This window comes from Prionailurus viverrinus, chromosome F1 (genome assembly GCF_022837055.1).
Source record: "Prionailurus viverrinus isolate Anna chromosome F1, UM_Priviv_1.0, whole genome shotgun sequence".
Taxonomy (NCBI): Eukaryota; Metazoa; Chordata; class Mammalia; order Carnivora; family Felidae; genus Prionailurus; species Prionailurus viverrinus.
This window is the reverse complement of record NC_062577.1, coordinates 62,647,715-62,673,557: the sequence shown is the minus strand read 5'-3', so window position 1 is coordinate 62,673,557 and position 25,843 is coordinate 62,647,715. Positions and strand designations below refer to the sequence as shown.

Here is a 25,843-nt window from a genome sequence, read left to right as displayed (position 1 = left end):
TACATATTTATACAAGGTGAGAGGTGAGCCCAGAAAAAAGAGAAAAAAAAAAGCCTAAATCTTCCTGTCAGGTAACACCTGAAGGAAAACCAGTATCATACGGGGCGTGCAAGGCGCTGACGTGGTTAGTGGCAAGGGTCTGGGCCAGGAAACCATCACAGAGGGGTCTTCCTTTCAGTCTGAGACTCCCGAGGCCCAAGACAAAAAGTTAAACAGCACCCCTGGCCATGGGACACAGCCCAAGGCAGGGACCCTGGGCCCTTTTCATGGGGGCTCTGTTGGAAGGGAAGGGCACAGTTGTAGAGAAGAAAGGAGTTCCTACAGGCTCTCCATAAGGGGGCCCAGGCAGGTGGGAGGATGCACAAGGGGAGAGTCACTGTTAGGGGCTCAAGGGAGAAGGGAATCTCTGTCTTCCCCAGAAATAGCTCCGGAGAAGATAGGCTTTGAGGTAGATCTCAAGGAGACAAGGAAGGGGCACCGGGTGGCGGGGAGGGATGTGGGAAGTTTTCCTCTGACGAGTGAGGGCTGCAAAGATGGGAGAGCAAGACAGGGGGACCAAGAAATGTTCAACCCCAGGAGCCCTGGAGACTTCTCTCCACAGTCAGTGCAGCCAGAAGCCCTGGGGAGCCACAGCTGGCAAGGAAGGGATGGATGGATGGGGATAGGCAAGAAGAGTGATCAGGAGTTGGTGGGAAATGTGAGTGCCAAAAGGAAGAGCCTCATCAAGGCTCGGGTTGCAGGGAAGGCGGGGAAAGGGGAAATGGCTCAGCTCGTGGCACCCAGCGAGTGAGGGGGAGGCAATGTTCAGCCTTGTCTGGGTGAACGGTAAGTGCATCTTCCGCAGGGTCAGCAGAGCCTCTGAACTTTGGGGGAAGAAAGTTCCTTTCCATATTGCTGGAACCAGAGCTTTCAATGGCCCAATGTGTGTATCAGGGGCTGGAGGGGACAGGGGGAGGGAAGCGCATCTTTATGGCTAAGTGTCCTGGGCTTGGGCTCAGGGAGGCCGGCTCAGCCAGCCCAGCCACATACTGGTTGAGTGTCCTTGACCAGGTTAACCAACTTGTCTAAGCCCCAGATTACTCCCGTACAAGAGGGACATAAAAATACCGTCCGCGTGTTGTTCTTCCAGAAAACGCCTGGCACAGGGCCTGGCACATGAGCAAATTCAAGGAGGGTTAACTATTTTCACGATTATAATTAGTCTGCATCACTAGCAAGCGTATTGTCCAAAAGAGGATGTGGGCGGGTCAGATCACAGGCAAGGCGCTGTGCTCAGAGCTGGGTCCCCACCTTCTCCGAGCAAGGCTGATGAACTCTGGTCTCCCCACCGGAGGGTGACTCAGCCTGGAAGTCATGAAATATGAAAAGAAATTAAGAAGTGCTGCACTTGCTTCACGCAGATGATTTGGGAGTGTGGGGATGGTTATGTGAAGAGGCAGCATCCTTTCATTTAACTTGAGCAAACAAAACTGGGGCGTTAAAGATGCCGGCGCCAGGCTGTCTGGTTTCAAATCCCCGGACATTAGTCATATCGGTGGCATTCCTGAACCTCTCTGGAGCCTCAGTTTTCTCACCTGTAAAGCAGGGTGCATTAGATTACCCACGTCGTAAGATTATTGTGGCAATTAAATCAGTTCCTACAGGTAAAGTGCTTAGAACACTGTCTGACATGTAGCAAATGCTCAATAAACGGTAATTCTTATGCTGTGGGTTGTTATTATCATTGGACTCTAATTCCTACCCGGGTAAGATTTCAGGGCACCAGATGGCAGCCCCGTAGTTTTTTGAAGAATTCTAGCAATAGAAAATGAGAAGAGTCCCCGCAGCGGTGATCGCCCCAGCTGGACGGGTTCACCAAGTCACTGAAGAGACCAGTCGGTCATCATAGAAGGGGTTCCTCCCCGGAGGCGGAAGATCTGCTAGGTGTCCACTGTGAAGAAAGACTCCCTGAGGCCAGGCCCTGGGGTTGCAGGGGCAGGGGACACTGGTGTAATAACTGCCACCGGCCGCCAGGGAGCAGCAGAGCCCGACCCCGGGTGGCGTCGTGCGCGGAAAGCAATTCATCCAGGGCTCTAGGTTTGCCTCCGGCTGTTTGAGTAGCTGCACCAATCCCCGTGAGCACCGCTGCGGCAATCCCGCCCATTACCGGCTACCCAACCAATCAACGAGCGCGCTGCTCCGGACTGCGGCCGGCTCGCGGCGCCCGTCTTCTCGGTCTGGCGCCCCGGCGCCGCCCCCGAGGCGGGTGGGCCAATCCCCGCGGCGGGACGGGGCGTCGCCGGGCGGGGCGCGGAGCCCACGTGGTACCAGGGCGCGGGTGGGTGGTGCCGGGCCCCGGGGGCGGGCGGGGGACAAGGGGCTGGCGCTGTCGCGTGCCCTGCCGCCGCCATGGGGGTGCAGCCCCCCAACTTTTCGTGGGTGCTCCCGGGCCGGCTGGCGGGTCTGGCGCTGCCGCGGCTGCCCGCGCACTACCAGTTCCTGCTGGACCGGGGCGTGCGGCACTTGGTGTCCCTGACGGAGCGCGGGCCCCCGCACAGCGACACCTGCCCCGGCCTCACGCTGCACCGGCTGCGCATCCCGGACTTCTGTCCACCAGCCCCCGAGCAGATCGACCGCTTCGTGCGGATAGTGGACGAGGCCAACGCGCGCGGGGAGGTCAGCGGGCGGGGAGGGGCCTGCGGGGGTCAGCGGGGGGCTGGGAGGGGCCTGCGCGGGGCGGGGCGGGGCGGGGCCGGGCACCGAGGAGCCTGCAAGCGTCAGCGGGGAGCAGGGCGGGGCCGGGCAGGGAGGAGCTCGCGGGGGACTGGGCGGGGACAGGGCGGGGCTAGGGCAGGGAGGGGCCTACAGGGGGTGAGCGGTGAGGGGGACAGGGAGGAGCCTGCGGGGGGGCTGGGCGGGGCCGGGCAGGGAGGGACTTCGCTGGACTCGGGGAGGAGAGGGAACGCCCAGGGGCCAGGACGCGAAGACTGGCGGAGGCGCGCAGTGCGGGGTAGGGCCCGCAGGGAAGCAACGAGTGTTGTGAGCTGAGAGGCAGAAGGGTGGCCGCTCTGGGGCGACATGCGGGTGGAAGGCAGTGGCTCGTGAGCGCTCTCCGGAGCCACACTTAGTCCAAATATAACGGAGCCACATTTGCAATTTTAAAGTTTCTAGCAGCCACATTTTGAAAAGGTAAAGAAGAATGAGGGGAAACTCGTTTTGATGATGTAGGTTAACCCAGTAAGTCAAAAATATTACCATTTCAGCATATAATCAATATAAATTCTTCATGAGATATTTTAATACTTTTTTGTACCACGTCTTCAAAACCTGGTTGTACTTTATGTCATATCTCAATCCGGATGAGCAGCGGCTCCGCGCTCCGCGGGGGGCGGGACAGGGGGGAGGCGGGCGGGGAGTGGGGGTATCACTGGACAGCGCAGGTAGAGGGTTGTGGGCGGGCAGGCCAGGAACCCGGCTCTTGAACCAGCTACTTGGGGTGTGATTGGCAGCCTCCAAACCACGAGGGACGGGACAGCCCTCCCTGACTTTGATGTCACTTCTCCGGCCCCTGAGAGCCTGAGCCAGGGGCCTGAGCCGGCCTGTGAGGTCCTGGGCCTCACCCAGAAGCAGCAGCTGCAGGGAGAGGGAGGGGTGTAAGGGAAGGGCGAGGGGGGTGGGGGAGGGCACCAGGCTCCACCCGACCAAGCTGCTTCTTCGCAGGCTGTGGGAGTGCACTGTGCCCTGGGCTTTGGCCGCACTGGCACCATGCTGGCCTGTTACCTGGTGAAAGAGAGGGGCCTGGCCGCGGGAGATGCCATTGCTGAAATCCGGCGCCTTCGACCCGGCTCCATCGAGACCTACGAACAGGAGAAAGCCGTCTTCCAGTTCTACCAGCGGACTAAATAAGGGCCCCCGGCACCCGTCTGCCTGGCCCATGCCCTGACCTGCACTGGAAGCACCAGGCCCTCCCGCTGGCTCGAGAGACTGAGTGGTCCTTCCCTGCAGGCAGGCCTTGACCAAAGAGAGGGCTGGGGCTGCACTGCAGGGGGGGCAGGGGGGCCTCCGCTGCTTCCCCGAATAAATAACTTCAAAGAGCCAGCTCGCAGTGCATAGCCCCGTGCAGTTTACAAAGCATTCCCACATGCCAACTAACTGGAGCCTCACACTAGCCCTGTGACCCAGGAATGACAGCAGGGCCATCACTGTTCTTTGGGTGAGGTAGCTCAGGCCCAGGCCCAAGGCCAGGCTTCTAGAAAGTGGAAGGGGGGGCCAGGACCACAGCACACATCTTCAGCCCCTGAAAGATGCTGAGACGCTATGTGTCTGTTCCCTGACAATCTTTGATGTCTCTCCTGGGGAGCCGGTCAGCGAAAAGGTCACAGATCCCCAGGGGCCCGGGGTCTCTGATGCTCACAGGCCGGAAGCGTCCTGTGGACACAACCCCTCAGTCTGGGCCCGCATGCCCCTCCTGTGTCATCCTGTCCACCCTCTCGAGACGGAGAAGGCCTGGGTGTTGTGCACACAGATAACTACTATCGCCAGTTCCCCAGGACCAGGCGTCTCTCACCAGCCGTGGGCTTCTGGGCTCCCCCGTGAGCCCCTGCCTGTGATGCTGTCCCCCAGCCCCAGGCCCAGGGAGGCTGGAACCGAGCCAGCCTGGGCGGTTGTGTGGAGAGAGCTATTTGATGGTTAGATGAAGGGATGCGGGGCCATGACTCTTAGCGTGTTTCTCTGATGTTCCCTTCCCTTCCCGGTTGGAGACCATTCTAGAAGGCCCAGAGCCTTTGAGACACAGGATGAATGGGGTAGACCAGCCACATGGACTCTTTATTGTAACTTCTGTCTGAATCCCCGTCCCCTGTTGTGCAGCAGGCCGGGCTGCACGAGGCAGAGGTGGTCCTGAACCGTGTCCTGAGTGCTGTGCGTCCCCGGCCTTGTCAGGTGCGGAGGCTCCAGCTGAGTGAGATGACTCCCCACCTCCTGCAGGGACGGGCGCGGACAGGGCCGCAGCAGGGACAGGGGCGCTGGGACAGACCTGCCTTCCAGATGCAGTGGACACAGAGGAAGGAGGCCAGCCCCCCACCGCGGACCCCGTCCCGTATAGCCTAGGCCAGAGGCAGGCCCAAGCCGCCCGCTCCTGACCCATCTTTCTGCTCTCTCACGCAGTGTTACGGCTGGAGTCTTGCCGCTGTCTCCGGAAGGGAGACAGGCCGTTAAGTTCCAGTCCTGCAGCGGACTAACTAAGGGCCCCTCTCCACTGAGGACTATCAGAGCCGAGTAATCCGTCTTTCATCCTGCTCCCCTGGGTCCCCACCAGCCCAGCCAGGCCGTGCGTGAGAGGCACCCACAGTTGCAGGCACTCAGGCTGCAGCAGAGCCGGAAGCGGCTGGGAGACCGATGCACCGAAGCCCGGCCACCTGTTCCACCTGCCGCCTCACCGGAGACCTGGGCCTGTTTCTCCACGTGCACCAGAGCCCCCTTCCACAGGGGAGCGTCTGTGTGTGCATGTGTGCGCGTGTGTATGCCAGAGCCCCCTTCCACAGTAGAGTGTGTGTGTGTATGCATGCGTGCGTGTGCCAGAGCCCCCTTTCACAGGGGAGTGTGTGTGTGTGTGTGTGTGTGCGTGCATGCATGCACCAGAGCCCCCTTCCACAGGGGAGCGCGTACGTGTGTGTGTGCACACACGTGCGTGAAGGGAGCAAGCCTGTGGATGGCCTGCTCCCCGGACCCCTCCCCTCCACTTACCAGGATGGGAACAGGGAAGTGGGGGCTCGAGGCTGCACCCCAGGGTTCACGTCTGCTCTGATCCTGCCGTGCCCTGTCGAACAGCCAGTCCTCACACTCCTGCCCTCCGCTCCCACCCCCCTGCATCCTGTCCTCTGGACGGCAGGAGGGGAACCTGCCCTTCCCTTCCTCCCGGGGCTCCTTCAGAGGAGACGGAACATTTTTCTAACCCCATTAGAGCCCCCTATGCAGCCTCCGTCCCCATAATTTAAGCAGATCTCTGCTGCCTCAAGAGTTCCTCGGGGAAATAAACATATAATTATGTGCTTAAGGAAATCGGTTTTTAAATAAGTAAGAGTTGACTTGAGATGAAAAACTCTGCCCGTATCCTTCCACCTACCTGGGGAGGTTAGCCTGAGGCGCCTTTTGGGCGCACCCCCACCCCCAGATATTTGGGGATTGGGAGCAGAGGCCTGCTCGCCTCTCCTGTGACCACCAGGGAGGGGCTGCAGGCCTCCCTTCCCCGTCCCACCTTCACTGAGATGACACGTGTGAGGAAGGGGCCACCCCTGAGGACATGGAGCCTGTGCCCCTCCTCAAACCAGGGTCCCTCCAGCTCAGCACCGCTGGCATCTGGGGCTGACGCTTCTCGGTTGCGAGGCCATCTGTGCGCCGTATGGTGTTTAGCAACATCCGTGACCTCTCCACTCACCAGATGCCGGTAGCGTGCCTACCCCCCCCCCCCAAAAATGGGACCTCGAGAATGCTTCCAGGCATTGCCAAATGTCCCCCAGGAGGACAAAATTGGCCCCAGTTGGGAACCAGTGCCTCAGCCCAGCAAGCACCAAAGGCAACCATGAGCTTTCGTTCCATGAGCTTTTCGTTCTATAGGAACATGCTTGGGCATTTCTCCTGTGGACGCACACGTCTCGAGGGGGGAGAAAGGGCCAGACGCCCTCAAACGCTTCCCTCTTGCAGCGGTTCCTGCTGCCCGCTCCCAGCCCCGCCCCCTTGCCCAGGGTGGCTTTCCAAGATGGTGACAGACACCGTTCACTTTCAACGTCTGCAGTGATGTGGACTCACACCCCCGTGTCTTTAAAGTTCACGTTTATGGCCTGGCAGGCGGCTTGCCATCCCTGCCCGATGGAGGCTGTTCTAAGTGGAAGACATCCGTCCACGTCATTCGGGTTCTGCGGCCGGCGCCGTTTCGGTTCCTCTCCCTGAAAGCTGTTCGGATGCGCGAGCCACCAGAATCGGGACAGGAGGCGCACGGGCCGCTCTCTGAGACACTCCTCCCTGGTTCTTCCTCCTCTGCTTCGCCTGCCGCAAGCCCCACGGGGGTACTTCTCCGTGGGCTCTTCCCAGGCCATGTGTCCCCGCCCTGGGGGCGGGGGGGGGGGGGGGACACGCGTCCTCCTGCTGCAGAGATCCGTCTGCATCATGTATCCTGCACCCACCACGTAGGGACCTGTCCCACAGGGCGGCCCCTCCTCCCCCTGGTGAAGGGAGTCCGCTCCTCGTGCCCGGGCCCCCAGGTCTCCCCAGGAGAATGATGAGCACGTCATGGGGCCAGGGATTTGATCCAGGTCACGAACCATTTCCCAGAATGAACCGCACTCCTGCGCCGAGCCTCAGACCAAAACTTCTGCTGTCTGCGTTGCCATTTTTCCTAAGGAAACGAATTTGGTCTCACGGGACTGCTGCGTCGCGAAACAGCGTCAGTGACCACGAATGCATCTCACGCTTCGTCGTGACTGAACCATCACATTTATGAAGCACCGACCGTGTAGCAGCTGCTTTACACACATCGTGTTATGCCTTCTTCTCCTTACAACCACTCTGCGAATCAGGTATTTTTCCCTTTTTATAGATAAACTGAGGCGTGCAGAGCTGGCTAGCTTGCCCACATTTGCAGCGACGGAGCTGGGACCAAACAGGGACCCTGCTCCCACTGCCCGACCTCCCCCCAGCCCCAGTCACGTGTGGCAGTCTGTCTTCATGGTCAGAGCTCGGCCTCGAGGGCCGTGTTAACACAACCTCTGACGTCCCTCTGTCCATCCTCCGAGGAGGTCAGGGAATAAACTGCACCTGACGCTGAAGCCAATGCATCCGAGCTGTGGCTGTTCCTTAAAATGCAGCCCCAGCGTTTAAGTCCCGAATAGGGAAGCCGGTCATCAGGTCACCTCTGTCACAGCTGCTACTACAGGACTCGGAGCTTGTGATGTCCTCGCCCAGCAGGACGATCTGGAGGCACGTGTGAATGTCATTGAGCCCTTGAAAATATCCGATGATTTATTGAAAACTCGAATCTCCTTTCTGGCTTTGTTGTCGTTATTGGAGCCCTTAATGGGTGCCAGGCTCCACGCCAAGTGCTCGACAGACATTATCGCAGTCGATCCGCAGAGCGACCCTACGAACAAGGTCATGATAATGACCAGTGCACGTTATGAGTAAACTGAGGCCCAGAGAGTTTGAATAACATGCCCAGTCACATAGCTAGACCAGGACTCAAACCTGGGTTTCTCTAACTGTAAATGCCTTGTCTCTCAGGCGTGGAGAGGGGACATTGTTCTCATTAGAAAACACACAGCAGCATCTCGTGTTTCCCCAGAAACAAAGTATTTGGACCGACAGGCTCCCGGTGGAGCTCTGGGATCACGCACCACCACCCCCCACCCCCCCCCCCCCACCACACTCGGGCACCGCCGCTCTGTCCTGGGAGTGTTGACCTGCCTGACCGGCCGCCACCCCAGCCGGCTTCCGCCTCAAGCCTCCTGCACCATCAAAAATATAGTCCCCTATTGATTTAGAAGTGAGTCACATAAGCACCTCTTCCATTACTTTAAAATTTGTCTCCGCTATTATGGACTCGAGGCGTACTCTCGAGAAGGCCTGTGCTTGTGCAAGCGAGCAGAAATCTGAGAAACACTTGGTGCACGTCTATGCCTCAAGTTGATGACTTATTTGCAACCTTGAAAACCGAATCCTTTGTGCCAACAAATTCCCTGAATTGCTTCGGCCACCCTCTCACCCTATTTTTCCCTTGACTCACTCTGTCACCCTGGATATGTGATCACGAAACAAAGTGGTGATGTCACCTCTGAGCTTTCGGTGTGTGGGATTCAGCACCGCCAACAGTTCTGGGATGTCCCCCCTGCCTTTTATACTAAAGACATCACTGTGTCCTCCTCAGTGATGCGTGCTGAGTAGTGAGTCTGCTCCAAACCCAGGGTGGGACAGATGGGGAATAACCAGTGTAGATGCCCCACGTGGTGGCACTGCTCACCTCCTGCAGTGTGTCTTCTGTGCCGCTGGGCTCCCCAGGCCCACGCCAAGCAAATTCACCAATTTGCGCGTTTAGGCAGCCGTTGTGAGGGCTGGTTGGAGCTGGGTGCAGCCTGGGGCGTGGAGTAGAATTGAACAAAGTGACCACACTGGGATCAAGTGCACAGAGAGAACAACGCCACGTTTGACCCTGATCTCCGAGGCCCCAAAGAATCCAGTCCTTTTTGGGGTCCCCAGGACCACTCTTGCTAGAAGGACTCACAAAAAAAGCTGTCATATTACCAATCATATTATTGCAGAGAGAGGACACAAATGACGATCAGCACAGGAGAAAGGCACAAGGGACAGAGCCCGGGGAAACCAGGCATGGGCTTCCAATGGCATCACACGGGCACACTTATCTCCCCCGGAATTGTGAAAATGCATAAATACTGCCTGACGGCGAGGTTCACCGGAGCCTTAGTAGTGCCCAGGGGGTTTGCTGGGGGCAGTCACAAAGGCACGCAGCCCTGGCATGACTGACCTGCGCCGCTCGCTGGGTCTGCAGCCCCAGAGGGCAGAGTGAGGCCGCCCGGCCCCAAGCAGCCTGGCGTCCACACAGTCACGTTGTTAGCACACATCCTCTGCCCAGCCCAGGGTCTCAGGTGCCCAAAGACGTCCTTATGAGGCAGGATGTTTCAAGAGCTCAGAGATCACCTCACAGGAGCCAGTTGAGGGGCAGGCCTGACGACCTTGGGAATGCCTAAGGTTTGGGCCACCCCGCCTGCCGAGCTGACCCCGTCCGGCGCACGACCAGGTATCCCGGGCTCTGCCCATGACAGCCTGGGGGGTGCTGTTCCCTCTGCCAGCGAGGCTTTGTCCCCAACTGTGCCCAGCTCCCAACACCCGCCCCCGCCCCCGCCCTTGGTCTGGGTTTAAAACCGTTTCTTGGGAAAAGGTTTCCAAGCGCCCCCCACATACGCTCACACATATTCCCGAAGCATCTGTCCTTCTCCCTCACGGCCCTTGCTCACCTATGATTCCTTTCATTGTCTCTCTCTCCTACTAGAGTGTCGGGACCTCGCCATGCTGCCGGCGCCCAGCACAATGCCTGGAACCCGGGTGCTCCGTAAACACGTGGCAACCGACTGACCGGGTACCTGCCCCGAGACGCAGAACCGGGAAGAATAATCCAGGGCATATAATCTAGTGGCGGATCCGTGGCACGCGTGCCCCGAAGTGTGACGCAAAGATGGGTACAGGGCGGAGCACAGGGAGCCGACTGGCGCCGAGGCGCCCCCAGCGGGCGGCGGAACACACGTGGGTAGATCCGCTCGGTGAAGACGCCGCCGACACTCCTGCGGGAGGGTCTGGGTGGGTTGCATCCGATCGCCAGTGCGCAGGCGCCACAGGCCTCGGAGCAGAGGCCACCCCGCCGGGCTCCGCGCGACAGCAGGGCCCCGTCGCCGGGCGGCGCTGCGGTGCTTTGTGATTTCACGCCTGCCAAAGAGAGACAAGGCCTCACGGCTGCTGATCCTTACGACGTTTCAGAAGATGCGAGTTAAGTAAGAACCCGCTTTCCCCGCTTGCTGAAAGTTAATGACGTTAACGCGTTGCCAAAGAAAGTAAAGGGGTTGTTCCAGCCTCTGGGCTTGCGGGTTGTGATTTTTTAATGCTTTTCAAATGCGAAAGGACCTCAAGCGAGTGTCGCGCCCGCGTGCTAGAGATGCGTGTCTTTCCCACGGCGGCTGGCACCCGCTCCCGCGCAGCCACGGCCCTGGCCAAGTCGCTGGTGTCGCGTTTTAAATCTCGGGCCGCTGCCCTAAGCCAACTGACCCTATTCTAAGGTCCGCAGCGGTGGTGGCCCCAATTCTGCATTCAGTCCAGTGCCCTGGCGTGTCTCCCTAGTGCCCCAAGGCCAAGGGTGCCCCATGAGCTCAAAGTTTCCCCTGCTCCCCACCCCTCCCGTGATGTCTGTCCCCTGACCTTCATACTTTCTTCCTTTTGTCAAGTGGTGGTCAATTTGTCAAGTATAGACGAGCAGACAGACCAGATGGTATGTTCTCCCACAGGTTCAGGGCACAGTGGGTGCCAAGGAGGGGCAGTGCGGGGGGCTCCAAAGGCCACCCCCGCCCCCAGTGCAGGAACACCCAGATTCTCAGTGGAGTCGAGGCAGCTGTGAACACCAGAGCACCCCTGGGCCCCACCTGGAGGCCTGGAGAAGAACAGACCAGCACGGGCACCCAGGGAGCCCTCTCCTGCCCCGCACGGGAGCCTAAGTCTGCACACTTTACTCCTCAGTCCTGCGGGTCCTGGGTCTGGCCTGGCAGGTGCACTCAAAACCCTCCGGGAAGGGAAGGAGGCTGGGGATGCATGGAGAGAGCTCCAGGCCCACGATGCAGGCGTCAGGCTGCACCCTTGAGAGCTTGAAGGTGACTGACCTTCAACCCGCCCCAATCCACTTCTGCTCATCTGATAACCCAAAAGCTACAGAGGAAATCATGGCGGGGGGGTGGTTGGAAAGGAATTAGGGGAGTGCAAATTAAAGCGGCAATAAGATATGAGTTTATATAGGTCAAGCTGGACACACATACACCAAATCTCAAAGCACCAGAGCTAGCACGACTGGGAGAACGGGAGCTTACAAGTTGCTGAGGGGTATGTAAATTGCTCCAGTATTCTTCAGAGAGTCATGTGGCCAGCTCACCTGGAAATTCCAGGCACTTCACGCCGGTATGTATATTCTGGGCAAATTCTGCATGTGAGCCTAGAAACGTGTGAGGCTGTTCGTTTATTCATTAATCTCGATACAGATGTGCTGAGCACCTAGCATATCGCACGCTTCTAGGAGCTCAAAACCGAGCGTGAACAAAACACGAAAATCTCCACCCTCACGGAGTGTATATACAGCATTGTTTAAATGGCCAAAACCTGAAAACAATTTTAAAATATGTCATTAGGAGAACGGATGAACACTGAACTGAGTACACAGGCGTGGACGTGGCTATGCCGTGGGACCAGTGTTGGGTGTATAAGAAAGAAGCTTGCGGGGGTGCCTGGGTGGCTCAGTCGGTTAAGTGTCCGACTTCGGCTCAGGTCGTGATCTCTCGGTCCGTGAGTTCGAGCCCCACGTCAGGCTCTGTGCTGACAGCTCGGAGCCTGGAGCCTGTTTCGGATTCTGTGTCTCCCTCTCTCTCTGACTCTCCCCAGTTCATGCTCTGTCTCTCTCTGTCTCAAAAATAAATAAACGTTAAAAAAAAATTTTTTTTTAAAGAAAGAAGCTTGCAGAATATTAGGTACAGAACCATTTGTGTGAATAAAGGCAAACACTACTATATAATTGCTTATGGATACATACCTGTGTTATGAAATTAATGCTTTGGCTAAGCCACTGCTCAAACCCAGGGGCTTAGCTGCCTGCTGGAGGGGTGGGGTGTGGGGGAGAGTTTAAGTGAAGGACTAGGGAGGAGAACTCCAAGCAAACTCTGGAATGTTAAATTTCCTAAAAAGAAAACATCTGAAGCAAACATACACGTTAAGATGCTGGCATTGTACTTTCCGGGTGTGAAACACACAAATGTGTGTTTTCACATCCTGGGTCCTTTACAGTTTTAGTTCAAGGTGGGGAAGTTTTTGTTCTGTATTGCTTTCACTTTCGAAAAGAGTTGGTTGAAAGAAGGATTAAGGCCACATCCCCCCCCTCCCCCCTCAGCGACCCGGGGCCACAGAGCGCCCGCCGTCGCTTCTCTGGGATCGGACCCTCCGTGGGGCACCAGCAGGTGCAGGCGCGGCCCAGGCGGCGGCGGCGGCGCGCGGCGCGCGTCGTTGCGCCCCCTGGCGGCGCGTCCGAGCGCAGCAGCCCCGACGGCGCCCAGGCCCCGGCAGGTGCAACCGCGGGGATGAACACCTGGCGCCGCCTGGCCGAGTTGGAGGGGCGCCTTCGCTTTTCTTCTGAAATGCTGCTTTTAAGGGTCTACCCTAGGGAAACTCAAATACGTGCCAAAGGAGACGTGGACAAATGTTCTTTGCAGCTGCGGTTAAGATGGCCAAAAATCGAAACCTGTCACCGCTATCCATCATTAGGAGAGCCGATCAAGTTAGACGTAGGTATCCGATGAAATGAGGGCCAAGGTGGCGGTGACAGCTAGAGCCACGTGCGTCAGCGCGGACCCATCTCCCGAGCCATACGCGATCCTCCCACAATAAAATACCGTTTGCATCAACTTTACATGTGCCCCAAACACTAGATATAGTTGAGGGACAAATACGTGTCGTGAAAGTACAAAAATAGAGAGGGCAACGACAGATACCAAATTCAGGGGTGACTTCTGGAAGGCACAGCGGGGGTGGGGGCGGGGCCTCGGCTGATTCTGTATTACTGTATTTAAAGTAATAGAGCTGGATGGTGGGTACCCAGGTGTCTGTGCCACCTGCTCTGCCTTCCAGAATGTTCGATGCCATTGTGCACACACACGGCAGAGCCCAGAGGCGAGGGGAAGAGCAAAGAGGAGGCCCCGAGGAGGAAGGAGCTGGAAGTTGCTCGAAGAACTGAAGGACACACACCCCTCACCCCCACAGGGACGCACAGACAGAGAAGGCCGCGGCCTCACAGGAGGCCTGAGAGGCAGACAGGGTCCAGCCTGCGGGGCATGACACAAAGGGGTATGTTTGATGCTCTGGAGGTGGAGGCACAGTGGGAGTTTTAAGCAGAGGCGTGTTGACATTGTGTCTGTTTATGTTCTGGGTAGGTCACTTCTTTCTTCTGTGTGTGACACGCACGGGAGGCCAGAGCAGAGTCCGGGAAGAGAATTTAAGAGGGTTTCACAGCAGCGTAGGCAAAAACCGTGGAGGGTCCCCGGAGGCAGGGCCGGCGAGGACGGGGAGAGAAAGGGGGGGTCTGAGGCACACTTTGGAGAGGAGCCAGTGGAACTGGGGGCGAGATCAAGGTGACCCCGGAGTTTCTGTTGGAGTCATTGCTGGCGGTATCTGCTGAGGCGAGGCCACCGAGGAGGAGGGGGGCAGGGGTGCTGCAAAGGGCGGTGGGCGTCTTGGTCCACTGCCACCAAGAAGGACAGGGCGCAGCAGGTGTCCGAGAGAGCTACCCAAGGGGAGGGGGAGAGGCTTCCCATATATTCCAGCCTCAAGTCCACCCGCGAGGTCAGTCGGTCAGGGATTTGGGGGCCACCACGCGTTGTTTAAAGCCTTGGGACTGGGGCACAGTCAGTTGAGAGGTGTGGCCAGCGGAGCCAGACCCTCCACGACGGGACGGGGCGTGACTCCAGCAGAGGACGAGGTAGACGTGGGCCACCCTGGGGAAGCCGGGCAGCGAAGGGAGGAGTGAGGTGGGGTGGGCGCTGGAAGGAGCGAGTGAGGCCAAGGGAGAGGCCGTCTCATCGGGGATGACGTCTGGGCGCCCCCGCACATCGGCACCGAGAGGGACGGGTGGCGGGAGGGAGGAGGATGAGATCCAAATTCTATGGATGCAGCCGAGCTGGGGTTCCTGTCTGACCCCGAATGCCACGCTCCTTCCCAAATATCTCCCGGCCTCTTGACAGCTTGTGCCTGCTCACCGGCATCCATCCCGGGGCCCAGCGTGTGAAATCCTTCATCCACCGCCTCTCAGCACGCACGGCTTCCGGCCTTTCCGCTTCCATGTGGGGGCCGCGTTGGCCCAGGGAACTGGAGGAGAAAATGAGCAAACCGCAAAACATGAAGTCTGACCTATTTTATGCATTTTGTATAAATGTGTGAAATAGATTATGTTTGACGGTGGTAAACAGAGAACCCAAAACAATCCAATTCATCACTTGAATTATGTATGCTTTTCTTCTCCCATCTCCAGGGAAGAATACAGCTCCGTCCATTCCCAGCCCCTTCTGGGCAGGGCTCCTCCCTATTTTCTTTCTTTTTATTTATTTTGGGAAGGGGGAGGAGCAGAGACAGAAGGGGAGAGAGCGTGAGAATCCCAAGCAGGCCATCGCGGAGCCAGAGGCGGGGCTTGAACTCACAAACCATGAGATCATGACCTGAACGGATATGAAGAGTCGGAAGCTTAACGGACTGAGCCACCCGGGCGCCCGACCTACTTTCTAAGTCTGTTGTTGGTGACCCGAGGCTTCGGGTCCGGGCTGTCTTCCCTGGAGCACACCTGAACACCAGTCACGTGCTGCCAGGACCACACGGGCAGGGAAGAATGTCACGGGCATGCACGACGGGCAGCAGAGCAGGGACAGAAGCTGCAGACTGATTGGCAGAACCACCAGTGAGGAGCAAAGGTACTGAATTGTTTGGATGCTAGGCTCACTCAGGGTCAGCCGAGCACCCTTATGCCGGGGAATCTCACCTAAGATCCACTGATTTGGGAATAAGAGAAGCAGAGGGTGGGAAGGCCTGAAGGAGAGCCCATGAGACCCCAGTTAGCAGCCCTCCCACCGCACCTGCAGGGGAGCAGGGCCCCCCGGGCTCGGCTTCCCGTCTCAGTCTCCACCCTCAGCCACGCTCCGTGCCAGACGCTGAGGGTACAGAAAAGCACGAGACAAACACGGCCGTGCCCTCCGCAAGCCGGCAGTCCTGGGGACATGCGTGCGAGAGGCCACGCATGCGGGATGGATGTGCTAAGAGCAGGGACAGGATGTGTGTGCACCTGACCCAGCCTGGGTGGGGCACAGCGGTCAGGCTGGGGTTGTGTGGGAATGTTCTATAAACTGAAATCTGGGACGTTACCAGGATTTTAGCCAGACTGGCAGTGGGGGCAGGCGGTGGGGAAAGTACGAACAACAGAAATACAAAGCGTGTGCTCTCTCTCTCTCTACACACACACACACACACACACACACACGCGATAGCTGCTATCCCAAAGGTGCCATTCATGGGAACATTTTTGCTGAGCTAATTTGCACTTTGGGGCAAATCAGAGTGGTGACAGCAGGTTTCTGACTTGCACAGCAGGGTTGTGAGTGGTGCTGCTGACCGACCAACGCAGGAAGCATCAGGAAAGAACCAGGCTGGGAGGCAGAGGCTGGGTGCGGTCTTGACACGCGGAGTTTAAGGAGCCTCCGAGCCCCCCACGCGTGATATCCCGTCACCCGGTGTTCCGTTGAAATGTGATTTTCTCCAGGTGCCACACAGCCAGATGCATTGGGAAGCACGGCACTGTGTGTATTTCTATGCTAGTGAATCTTAGGCGAGATTTTCCGACATAAAGGAGCTTGGTTGACTCTGAGTTAGCCTGGCAACCAAATAATTCACCACCCGTATTCCTTCCTCCGTGACAGGAGGGGACGGTCACTTTCTTTGGCAGGAGGCCCACTTAGCCTGCGTTGCTCCTTTGAATCGCCACCCCGAGATCCGCCTCCGTGTGAATCCCATCGGCACGTCCTTACTCTTCAAGTCCTGCACGCCCATTACAGCTTAGCCCCCAGGTAAGTTGGTTCACGTCCCGAAACAGGGGGTTACCGCCTTCTCTGGAAAGACACATTTGGGACTCTTGCCTTAGAGGCCATCATTCAGACCCATGGTCACAGATGAGAATAGCTAGGGAGAGAACATAGAGAGAGCAAGGGCCCTGGGGCCTGGGTCTGTAGAACTCATCTAAAGCTCCCAGAGGAGGGAGGCTGAGAGCGCGGGAAAGAGAAGCCAGGGAATGGGGAGGAAAACAGGACAGGCGTCCTGGTGTCCCCGTGCCCCATGTTTAAGGACGGACGGGGTCGTCTGCGGTAACAATGGGAGCACACAAGCAAACACAACGGGAACCTGCCCGCCAGATAGGCCTAGTCCACGGCGCCTAAGAACACGTGGGGGCGGAATTCACTCTCAGGCGGAGGGACGGGAGTCCAGATGCTGTGTGTGTGGAAATGTAATCCCACCCCCCCCCCCCCGATACTAGAAATCTGACCGGTTGTACAGCGGAGGTCAGTGACACTCAGTCGCAGCCCGGGGTCCCCTACTTAAGAAGCGGCAGAATCTGGATTAGAGCCCAGATCTTTCTGATTCCAGAACTCCTGACAGTTACACTTCGATGTGTCTAGAAGCTCATAGCGTGCGCGGCCTGGAGACACCGACAGGAAGTAGACTTAGCCTCGCCTCTGAGGAGGTCACGGCCTGGAAGTCGAGAAAGGCAATGAAACAATCATGATGCATTGTGACAAAATAGAATAATGGAGGCATTTAGGAACTACTGAAAGGGGCACCTGGTGGCTCAGCCCCACTTCGGCTCAGGCCACCATCTTGCAGTTTGTGGGCTCGAGCCGCAGGTCGGGCTCTGTGCTGACAGCTCAGAGCCCGGAGCCTGTTTCGGAATCTGTGACTCCCTCTAGCTCTCTGCCCCTCCCCCGCTCTGTCTCTCTCTGTCTCTCAAAAAATAAATAAACGTTAAAAAAAAAAAAAGGTAAAGAAGCACAAAGATTGTACCGAGTATAAGCCCGTCTCTTCCCGAGCTCCCCAGGCAGGGCTGGGCTGCGCACTGACCAAGAGCTGAACAAAGAAAGCTGGGTGGGTGGCGAGCCACCTTCCAGGACGAATTCCCTGCTGTCCATGTGGCCACAAGGGGTCGCTGCAGACCTGATACGCTCTCTCCACGGGCCCCTCGGCCTCTCTCTTCAGCTGCTGCCAGAAGGAAGGAGAGCAAGAACAAGGCTGGGAGGGAGAGTGTGGTGACCAGATGCCTCCCGGCGAGTCCTCCCCTACAGACCAGTTCAGACCTCCGTCCTCCGTCCGGCTCCATCCTCATCGACTCCTGGTCTTCCCAGCTTCTGTCCTAAGGACTAGGCTTCCGACCCCTTTCTGCAGCTTGCTGTTTTTCAGACTCAGGAAATGGCTCCGGGTCTTGCCTTGGGCCTCCGGTCGCAGCCAGGGATGCGGCCCGGATCCTGGCAGGCTTCGTGGCTGAGTACCTTCGCACACATCACCCCACCTCTCTGGGACGCTCTAGTAAAAGCCGACGGGGGAGGCAGGGTCGGGGGCTCAAGGCTTCCGGGCTGGCTCCCTCTCTGATCAGACAGCCCAGAGAACAGCTCCACTGCCACAGAAAGCTCTGGCAGCACGAGGGGCCTCTCACGTTTTTGTCTCACGGAACCTTCACAACAACCCTACGATGCAAAGGTAACCATGCATCCACCGGAGGTACGGACCCGGAGATGCACAGAGGTTGCAATCGCAGCCCGGCCCTCAGCGGGTTGGGGTCCAGAGCGAGGATTTAAGCTCAGATGGGTAGTTTCAGGGCCCAACACGCTGTCTCTGCACCCAGAGCTGCCCCTAATCTGGGCTGTGGTTCTCTCCCCCCAGCCTCCTATGAGTGGGACTGACCTTCTGGTCCTCAACAGCCACTGTCCCTCACGGCTGACCCTGAGTGATGGGGACACTGAGGTTTAAGCACCCCCCACCACCACTTTTAAAACTGAAGTGGGAGTGCCTGGATGGCTCAGTCGGTTGGGCGTCCGACTCTCGACTTCGGCTCAGGTCATGATCTCACAGTTCGTGAGATGGAGCCCCCCGTCGGCCTCTGCACTGACAGCACAGAGCCTGCTGGAGATTCTCTCTCTCCCTCTCTCTCTCCGCCCCTCCCCTGCTCATCACCACCCGCCCCCCTCTCAAAAAAAAATTAACAAATTGAAGAGTAGTTGACAAACAAAATTATACTAGTTTCAGGTGCACGACCTAGACATTATGAAGTGATCACCATCTGTGGTTGCCACACCGAGTTGTTACAAACTGTTAACTGGATCCCCCGTGCCGCACATGGTACCCCTGTCGTATTTATTTTATAACTTTAAGTTTGTACCTTTTAGTCCCCTTCCCCTATCTTGCCCACCTCCTCCCCCTCTGGCGGCCACCGGACACTTCTCTTTCTGAGTTTTTTTCTGTTTCAGGTTTGTTGTTGTCCCTGTTCATTTGTTTCAGTTTTCAGATTTCAAACTTAAGTGAAAACGTGCTGCGTTTGCCTTTCTCTGACTTATTTCATCTAGCATGATGCTCCCTAGGTCCATCCATATTGTCACAAATGGCAAGAGTCCCTTCTTTTTATGGCTGAGTAAGACTCCAGTGGGTATATATACCACAGCTTCTTTGTCCCTTCATCTGTCAGTGGACACTTAGGTTGCTTCCATAGTTTGGCTCTTGTAAATAATGCTGCAATAAACATAGTGTTGCGTGTATCTTTTCAAATTAACGTGTTGGTTTTCTTCAGATAAATACCCAGAAGCGGAATTGCTGGACTGTAAGGTCTTTCTATTTTCAATTTTTTGAGGATGGTCATCCTACAGGGTCATCCACAGCGGCTGCACCAGTCTGCATTCCCACCGACCGTACGTGAAGATTTCCTTTTCTCTTCGTCTTTGCCAACATTGGCTATTTCTTCTCTTTTGGAGAAGGCCCTTCCAACCAGGTGTGAGGTGGTATCTCGTTGTGGTTCTGATTTGCGTTTCGCTGATGATGAGTGATGCTGAGCATCTTTTCATGTGTCTGTTGGCCATCGGGAGGTCTTCTCTGGAGAAATGTCTGTTCAGGTCCTCTGCCCATTTTTAAATTAGATTGTTCGTATCTTTTACGTATTGAGTTGTACGAGTTCTTTATATATGTTGCATATTCGCCACTTATCAGTTACATCATTTGCAAGTATCTTCTCCCTGTAGGTTTCTTTTTCATTTTGTTGATGATTTCCTTTGCTGTGCAGCTTTCTAGTTTGATGTAGTCAAACTCTTTTGTTTTTGTTGCCCTGGCTGGAGGAGACACACCCCAAAAAACGTTGCTGAGACTAATGACCCAGAGCTGACTACCTGTGTTTTCCTTTAGGAGTTTTATGGTTTCTGGTTGTACATTTAAGTCGTTAATCCATTTTGAGTTTATTTTTGTGTATGATATAAGAAACTGGTCCAGTTTCATTCTTTTACAGGTAGCTGTCCAGTTTCCCAGCACGGTTTATTGAAGAGATGGAACAGAGATGGAAAAGAAGAAATGTCTTCTCCCCATTGTATGTTCTTGCCTCCTTAGTCAAAGATTAACTTGACAAAGCGTGGGTTTATTTCTGGGCTCTCTATTCTGTTCCACTGCCCTCTGTCTATTTTTGTGCAAGTACTATACTGTTTTGATGACTGTAGCTTTGTAGTATCATTTGAAATCAGTGAGCATTATGTCTCTCACTTTGTTTTTCCTCAATTTGCTTTGGCTCTTCGGGGACTTTTGTGGTTCCATACAAATTTTAGCATTATTTTTTCTAGTTCTGGGAAAAACACCATCAGTATTTTGATAGGGCTTGCACGGAATCTCTAGATTGCTTTGGGTAGCATGGACATTTTAACAATCGATGAGCACAATACATCTTTCCATTTATTTGTGTCTTATTCAGTTCTTTTTATCAATGTTTTAGAGTCTGCAGTGTATAGGTCTTTTGCCTCCTTGGTTAAATTTATTCCTAGGTAGTTTATGCTTTTAGATGTAATTATAAATAGGATTGGCTTCTTAATTTCTCTTTCTGATAGTTCCTTATTAGTGTATAGAAATGCAACAGATTTGTGTGTATTTATTTTGTATTCTGCAACTTTACTGAATTCATTTATTAGTGCTAAGAGCTTTTTGGTGCAATCTTTAGGATTTTCTACATCTATGCAAATAGTGACAGTGTTGCTTCTTTTCTAATTTGGATGCCTTTTATTTCTCCGTCTTGTCTGATAGCTGTTGCTGGGACTTCCAATAATATGTTGAATAAAAATGGTGAGAATGAGCATCCTTGTCTTGTTCCTGATCTTAGAGGAGAAGCTTTCAGCTTTTTACTGTTGAGTATGATGTTAGCTGTGGGTTGCTTATAAATGGTCTTTATTATTTCGAGGTATTTTCCCTCTATGCCCACTTTGCTGAGATTTTTTTTTATCATAAATGGATGTTAAATTTTATCAAATGGTTTTTCTGCATCTGTTGAGATGATCATGATTTTTTTTATTTTTTTAAATTCAAGTTAGTTAACATATAGTGTAACTTTGTTTTCAAGAGTAGAACTCAGTGATTCGTCACTTACATATAACACCCAGTTCTCATCCCAACAAGTGCCCTCATTAATGCCCATCACCCATTTAGGCCATCGCCCCACCTGACGCCCCTCCAGCAACCCCTACTTTGTTTTCTGTATTTAAGAATCGTTTATGGTTTGCCTCCCTCTCTGTTTTTGTCTTATTTTTCCTTCCCTTCTCCTTCTCCTTCCCTTCTCTTCTCTGTTTTGTTTCTTAAGTTCCACATATGAATGAAATCATAAGGTATCTGTCTTTCTCTGACTTATTTCACTTAGCATAATACACTCTAGTTCTATCCACATTGTTCCAAATAGCAAGATTTCATTCTTTTTGATTACCAGGTAATACTCCACTGCATATATGTATCACATCTTCTTTTTCCGTTCATCAGTCAATGGACATTTGGGCTCTTTCCATAATTTGGCTATTTGTAACAGCACTGCAATAAACATTGGGGCACATGTGCCCCTTCAAATCAGCATTTTTGTATTCTTTGGATAAATACCTCGTAGTGCAATTGCTAGGTTGTAGGGTAGTTCTATTTTTAATTTTTCGAGGAACCTCTGTACTGTTTTCCAGAGTGGCTGCACCAGTTTGCATTCCCACCAACAGTACCAAACTGTTCCCCTTTCTCCACATCCTTGCCAACACCTGTTGTTTCCTGAGTTGTTAATTTTAGCCATTGTGACAGGTGTGAGGTGGTATCCGTTGTGGTTTTGATTTGTATTTCTCTGATTGTGAGTGATGTTGAGCATCTTTTTATGTGTCTATTAACCATCTGAATTGTCTTCTCTGGAAATGTGTCTATTCATATCTTTTGCCCATTTCTTCACTGGATTATTTGTTTTTTGGGTGTTGGTTTGATAAGTTCTTTAGATTTTGGATACTAACCTTTATCTGATGTGTCATTTGCAAATATCTTCTCCCATTCCATCAGTTGCCTTTTTGTTTTGCTGATTGTTTCCTTCACTGTGCAGAAGCTTTTTATCTTCAGGTCCCAGTGAGGGAGGCTTTTGTTTCCCTTGCCTCCAGAAATATATCTAGTAAGTGGTTGCTGTGGCCAAGGTCAAAGAGGTTGATAATTTCCTGTCTCATGTTTAGGTTTTTTATCCATTTTGAATTTGTTTTCGTGCATGGTGTGAGAAAGCACTCCAGTTCCATTCTTCTGCATGTTGTTGTCCGGTTTTCTCAACAAAATTTGCTGAAGAGACTGTCTTTTTCCCATTAGATATTTTTTCCAGCTTTGTCAAAGATTAGTTGGCCATACATTTGTGGGTCCATTTCTGGGTTCTCTATTCTGTTACATTGATCTATATGTCTGTTTTTGTGCCGGTACCACATGGTCCTGATGATCACAGCTTTGTAATACAGCTTGAAGTCTGGAATTGTTTTGCCTCCAGCTTTGATTTTCTTTTTCAACTTTACTTTAGCTATTTGGGGTCTTTTCTGGTTCCATAAAAATTTTAGAATTGTTTGTTCTAGCTCTGTGCAGAATGCTGGTGTTATTTTGATAGGGATTGCAGTGAATGTGTAGATTGCTTTGGGTGGTATAGACATTTTAACAATATTTGTTCTTCCGATCCATGAGCATGGGATGTTTTTCCATTTCTTTGTGTCTTCTTCAATTTCTTTCCTAAGCTTTCTATAGTTCTGAGTGTACAGATCTTTTATTTCTTTGCTTAGGCCTATTCCCAGATACCTTATGGGTTTTGGTGCAATTGTAAATGGGATCTATTCCATGACTTCTCTTTCTGCTCCTTTATTATTGGTGTATAGAAATGCAACCGATTTCTGTATGTTGATTTTAGATCCTGTGACTATTGAATCCATGTATCAGTTCTAGCAGTTTTTGGTGGAGTCCTCCAGGTTTTCCACATAAAGTATCACGTCATCTGCGAAGAGTGAAAGTTTGACTTCTCCCTGCCAATTTGTATGCCTTTTCTTTCTTTTTGTTGTCTAATTGCTGAAGCTAGGACTTCCAGTACCATGTTAAACAACAGCGGTGAGAATGGACATCCCTGTTATGTTCCTGACTTTACAGGGAAAACTCTCACTTTTTCCCCATTGAGGATGATATTAGCTGTGGGTCTTTTGTATATGGCCTTTAGGATGTTGAGGTATGTTCCTTCTATCCCTACCTTATTCAGGGTTTTTATCAAGAAACGATGCTATATTTTGTCAAATGCTTTTTCTGCATCAATTGAGAGCATCATATGGATCTTATCCTTTCTTTTATTAATGTGGTGTATCACAGTTGATTGATTTGTGAATATTGAACAAACTCAAGATGATCATGATTTTTGTCTTTCATCTTGCTTATGTGATGTATCATGTTGACTGATTTGTGTATATTGAACCATCTTTGCATCCCTGGAATAAGTCCCACTAGATCGTGGTGAGTGATCCTTTTAATATATTGTTGAATTTGGCTTGCTAATACTTTGTTGAGGATTTTTGTATTAATGTTAATCAGAGATATTGACCTGTAATGTGTGTGTGTGTGTGTGTGTGTGTGTGTGTGTGTGGTGTCTGTCTGGTTTTGGTATCAGGGTAATCCTTGCCTCATAAAATTAGTTTCGAAATGTTTCTTCCCCTTCAATTTTTTTGGAATAGCTTGAGAGTAGGTATTAATACTTCTTTAAATGTTCAGTAGAATTCACCCATGAACCTGTTTTATCCTGGACCTTTGTCGGAATTTTTTTTTATTACTGATTCAATCTCCTCACTAGTAATCAGTCTGTTCAGATTTTCTATTTCTTCATGATTCATTTTTGGAAGATTATATGTTTCTAGGAATTAATCCATTCCTTCTCGTTGTCCCATTTGTTGGCATATAATTGTTCATAGGTACTATCTTATGACCCTTTGTATTTCTATGGTGTCAATTGTAACTTCTCTTTAACTTCTGATTTTATTTATTTGGCCCCTCCCTTTTTTTCTTGATGAGTCTGGCCAAAGTTTTACCTACTTTGTTTTCTTTTCAAAGAACCAGCTCTTAGTTTCATTGACCTTTTCTATGTTTCTGTCTCTGTTTCATTTCTTTCCACTCTGATCTTTATTATCCCCAATCCTTCTGCTAACTTTGAGCTTTGTTTATTCTTCTTCTAGTTCCTTTGGGTATAAGGTTAGATTGTTTATTTGAGATTTTCCTTGTCTCTTGAGGTAAGCCTATCATGACTATGAACTTCCCTTTTAGAACTGCCTTTGCTGCATCCCAATGATTTTTGAAGGTTGTTTTCATTTTCATTTATCTCAATGTATTTTTTTATTTCCTCTTTGATTTCCTCATTGACCCATTGACTGTTTACTTGCATGTTGTTTAGCCTCCATGTTTATGTTTTTTTCCAATTTTGTCTTGCAACTGATCCCTAATATCATACCATTATGGTCATAAAAGATTTTTGATATGATTTCAATCTTCTCAGATTTATTAAGACGTGTTTTGTGGCCTAACATGTGGCTTATCCTGGAGAATGTTCCATGCACACCTGAAAAGAATGTGTATTCCGACATTTGGGGATGCAATGCTTGATATGTATCTATGAAGTCTATAAACCCATCTGGATGAGAATTACCTCGCCCCCATTTTCCTCCCCACCTCCTTTTAACCCCGAATTTCCCTTAGAGTTTTAGTATTATAGGTTTTAATCCCTCTCCCAACCCATTTCCATCTCAGTTCAAGGTCAGTCTGGGTTCTGGATAATTCCTAACCTAGCAGCATCCCACCTTCATCCCCAAAGCAATGGTATGCAGCCAGCTCAGCTTGGAGAGCAAATCCCACTAACACCTTTAAAATTGCAGCAACATCTGGGGCTCCTGGGTGGTTCAGTTGGTTAAGTGTCCAACTTTGGCTCAGATTATGATCTTGCAGTTGATGGGTTCGAGCCCCACGTCGGGCTCTGTGCTGACAGCTCAGAGCCTGGAGCCTGCTTCAGATTCTGTGTCTCCCTCTCTCTCTCTCTCTGCCCCTCCCCCACTTGTGCTGTCTCTCTCCCACTCTCTCTCTCTCTCTGTGTCTCTCTTTCTCTGTCTCTCTCTCTCTCTGAAAAATAAACAAACACTAAAAAAATAAAAATAAGATAAAATAAAATAAAATTGCAGCAACATCTCATTCTTCAAGGGTAGAGTGAGAAGTCAGGGAGAGTTCACATGCCCAAACTGCTAGAACCTGGTGAAAATAGAAGCAGCTAGGGTAGAGGCCTCAACTGTTCTGCATGCAAAGCACAGTAAGTGCTTGCAAGCTAGACCGTTTGCGGTTGCCCCATCTACTCTAGCTGCAGCCCTGCAGAGCTGCTGCCCCACACTCTGGACCTGCAGCTGAGCAGAGGTGGAGTGGAGACAACTCAAGTCAAGAGATCTGGTGGAAAGAGAACAGTAAGGGAAATGCATAAATGTTACCATCTTAGGGAGACTGGATAAGACACCGGTTTCCTACATTACTTCCTCGCTAAGTGCACCTCTCTCCCGATCAACAGAGTCATGAAAGAATTGCCTGTCATTGTCGGATTGGTTTCCCATTTCCAGTCAATCAGAAAATCTAGAACACAAAAAGTTAGAAAGGTCACACTCTCCATTCCTGTCTTTGGCAATAAGCACATGGAATTCTTTCCAGACTCCATGGAACTTCTCACCTAAGGACTTCTGAGAAAAACCTTCCTCTCAGAAACTGCTTCCTGGTATTTAACCCGGCCCTCCACGCTTCAGTTTAAACTCACATGTCCTGTCTTCAAAGGAGATAAGGGTTCATGGCCTCCTTCTCTGTTGAGGGCTCATTAAGTAGCTTCCAGATTTTATCTATGTTTTTTAATGTTTATTTATTTTTGATAGAGAGAGAGAAAGAGAGTATGCAAGCAGGGGAGAGCAGAGAGAGAGGGAGA

The 25,843-nt window shown here is 52.6% G+C and overlaps 2 protein-coding genes across 2 annotated transcripts in view; both read left to right on the top strand.

Moving 5' to 3' along the window:
* The first annotated feature begins 2,340 nt into the window (after positions 1 to 2,340).
* Positions 2,341 to 10,590, top strand: DUSP23 (dual specificity phosphatase 23). The gene is made up of 3 exons (XM_047841614.1): positions 2,341 to 2,655; positions 3,700 to 7,553; positions 10,037 to 10,590. The coding sequence occupies exons 1-2, from the start codon at positions 2,389 to 2,391 to the stop codon at positions 3,883 to 3,885; spliced, it is 453 nt and encodes a 150-aa protein (XP_047697570.1). The 5' UTR covers positions 2,341 to 2,388; the 3' UTR covers positions 3,886 to 7,553; positions 10,037 to 10,590.
* A 1,112-nt stretch (positions 10,591 to 11,702) lies between these two features.
* The window catches only part of FCRL6 (Fc receptor like 6), a 29,464-nt gene continuing 15,323 nt past the window's right edge, over positions 11,703 to 25,843 (top strand). Inside the window, exons 1-2 of the mRNA XM_047839869.1 lie at positions 11,703 to 11,728; positions 12,680 to 12,852. Coding sequence (XP_047695825.1) covers positions 11,703 to 11,728; positions 12,680 to 12,852 — 199 coding nt within the window. The remainder of the gene's footprint in view (positions 11,729 to 12,679; positions 12,853 to 25,843) is intronic.

Coding starts and splice junctions, on each gene's coding strand:
- DUSP23 (XM_047841614.1), top strand. CDS start 2,389: ATGGGGGTGCAGCCCCCCAACTTTTCGTGGGTGCTCCCGGGCCGGCTG. Junction 2,656..3,699: donor AGGCCAACGCGCGCGGGGAG/GTCAGCGGGCGG, acceptor GCTTCTTCGCAG/GCTGTGGGAGTGCACTGTGC.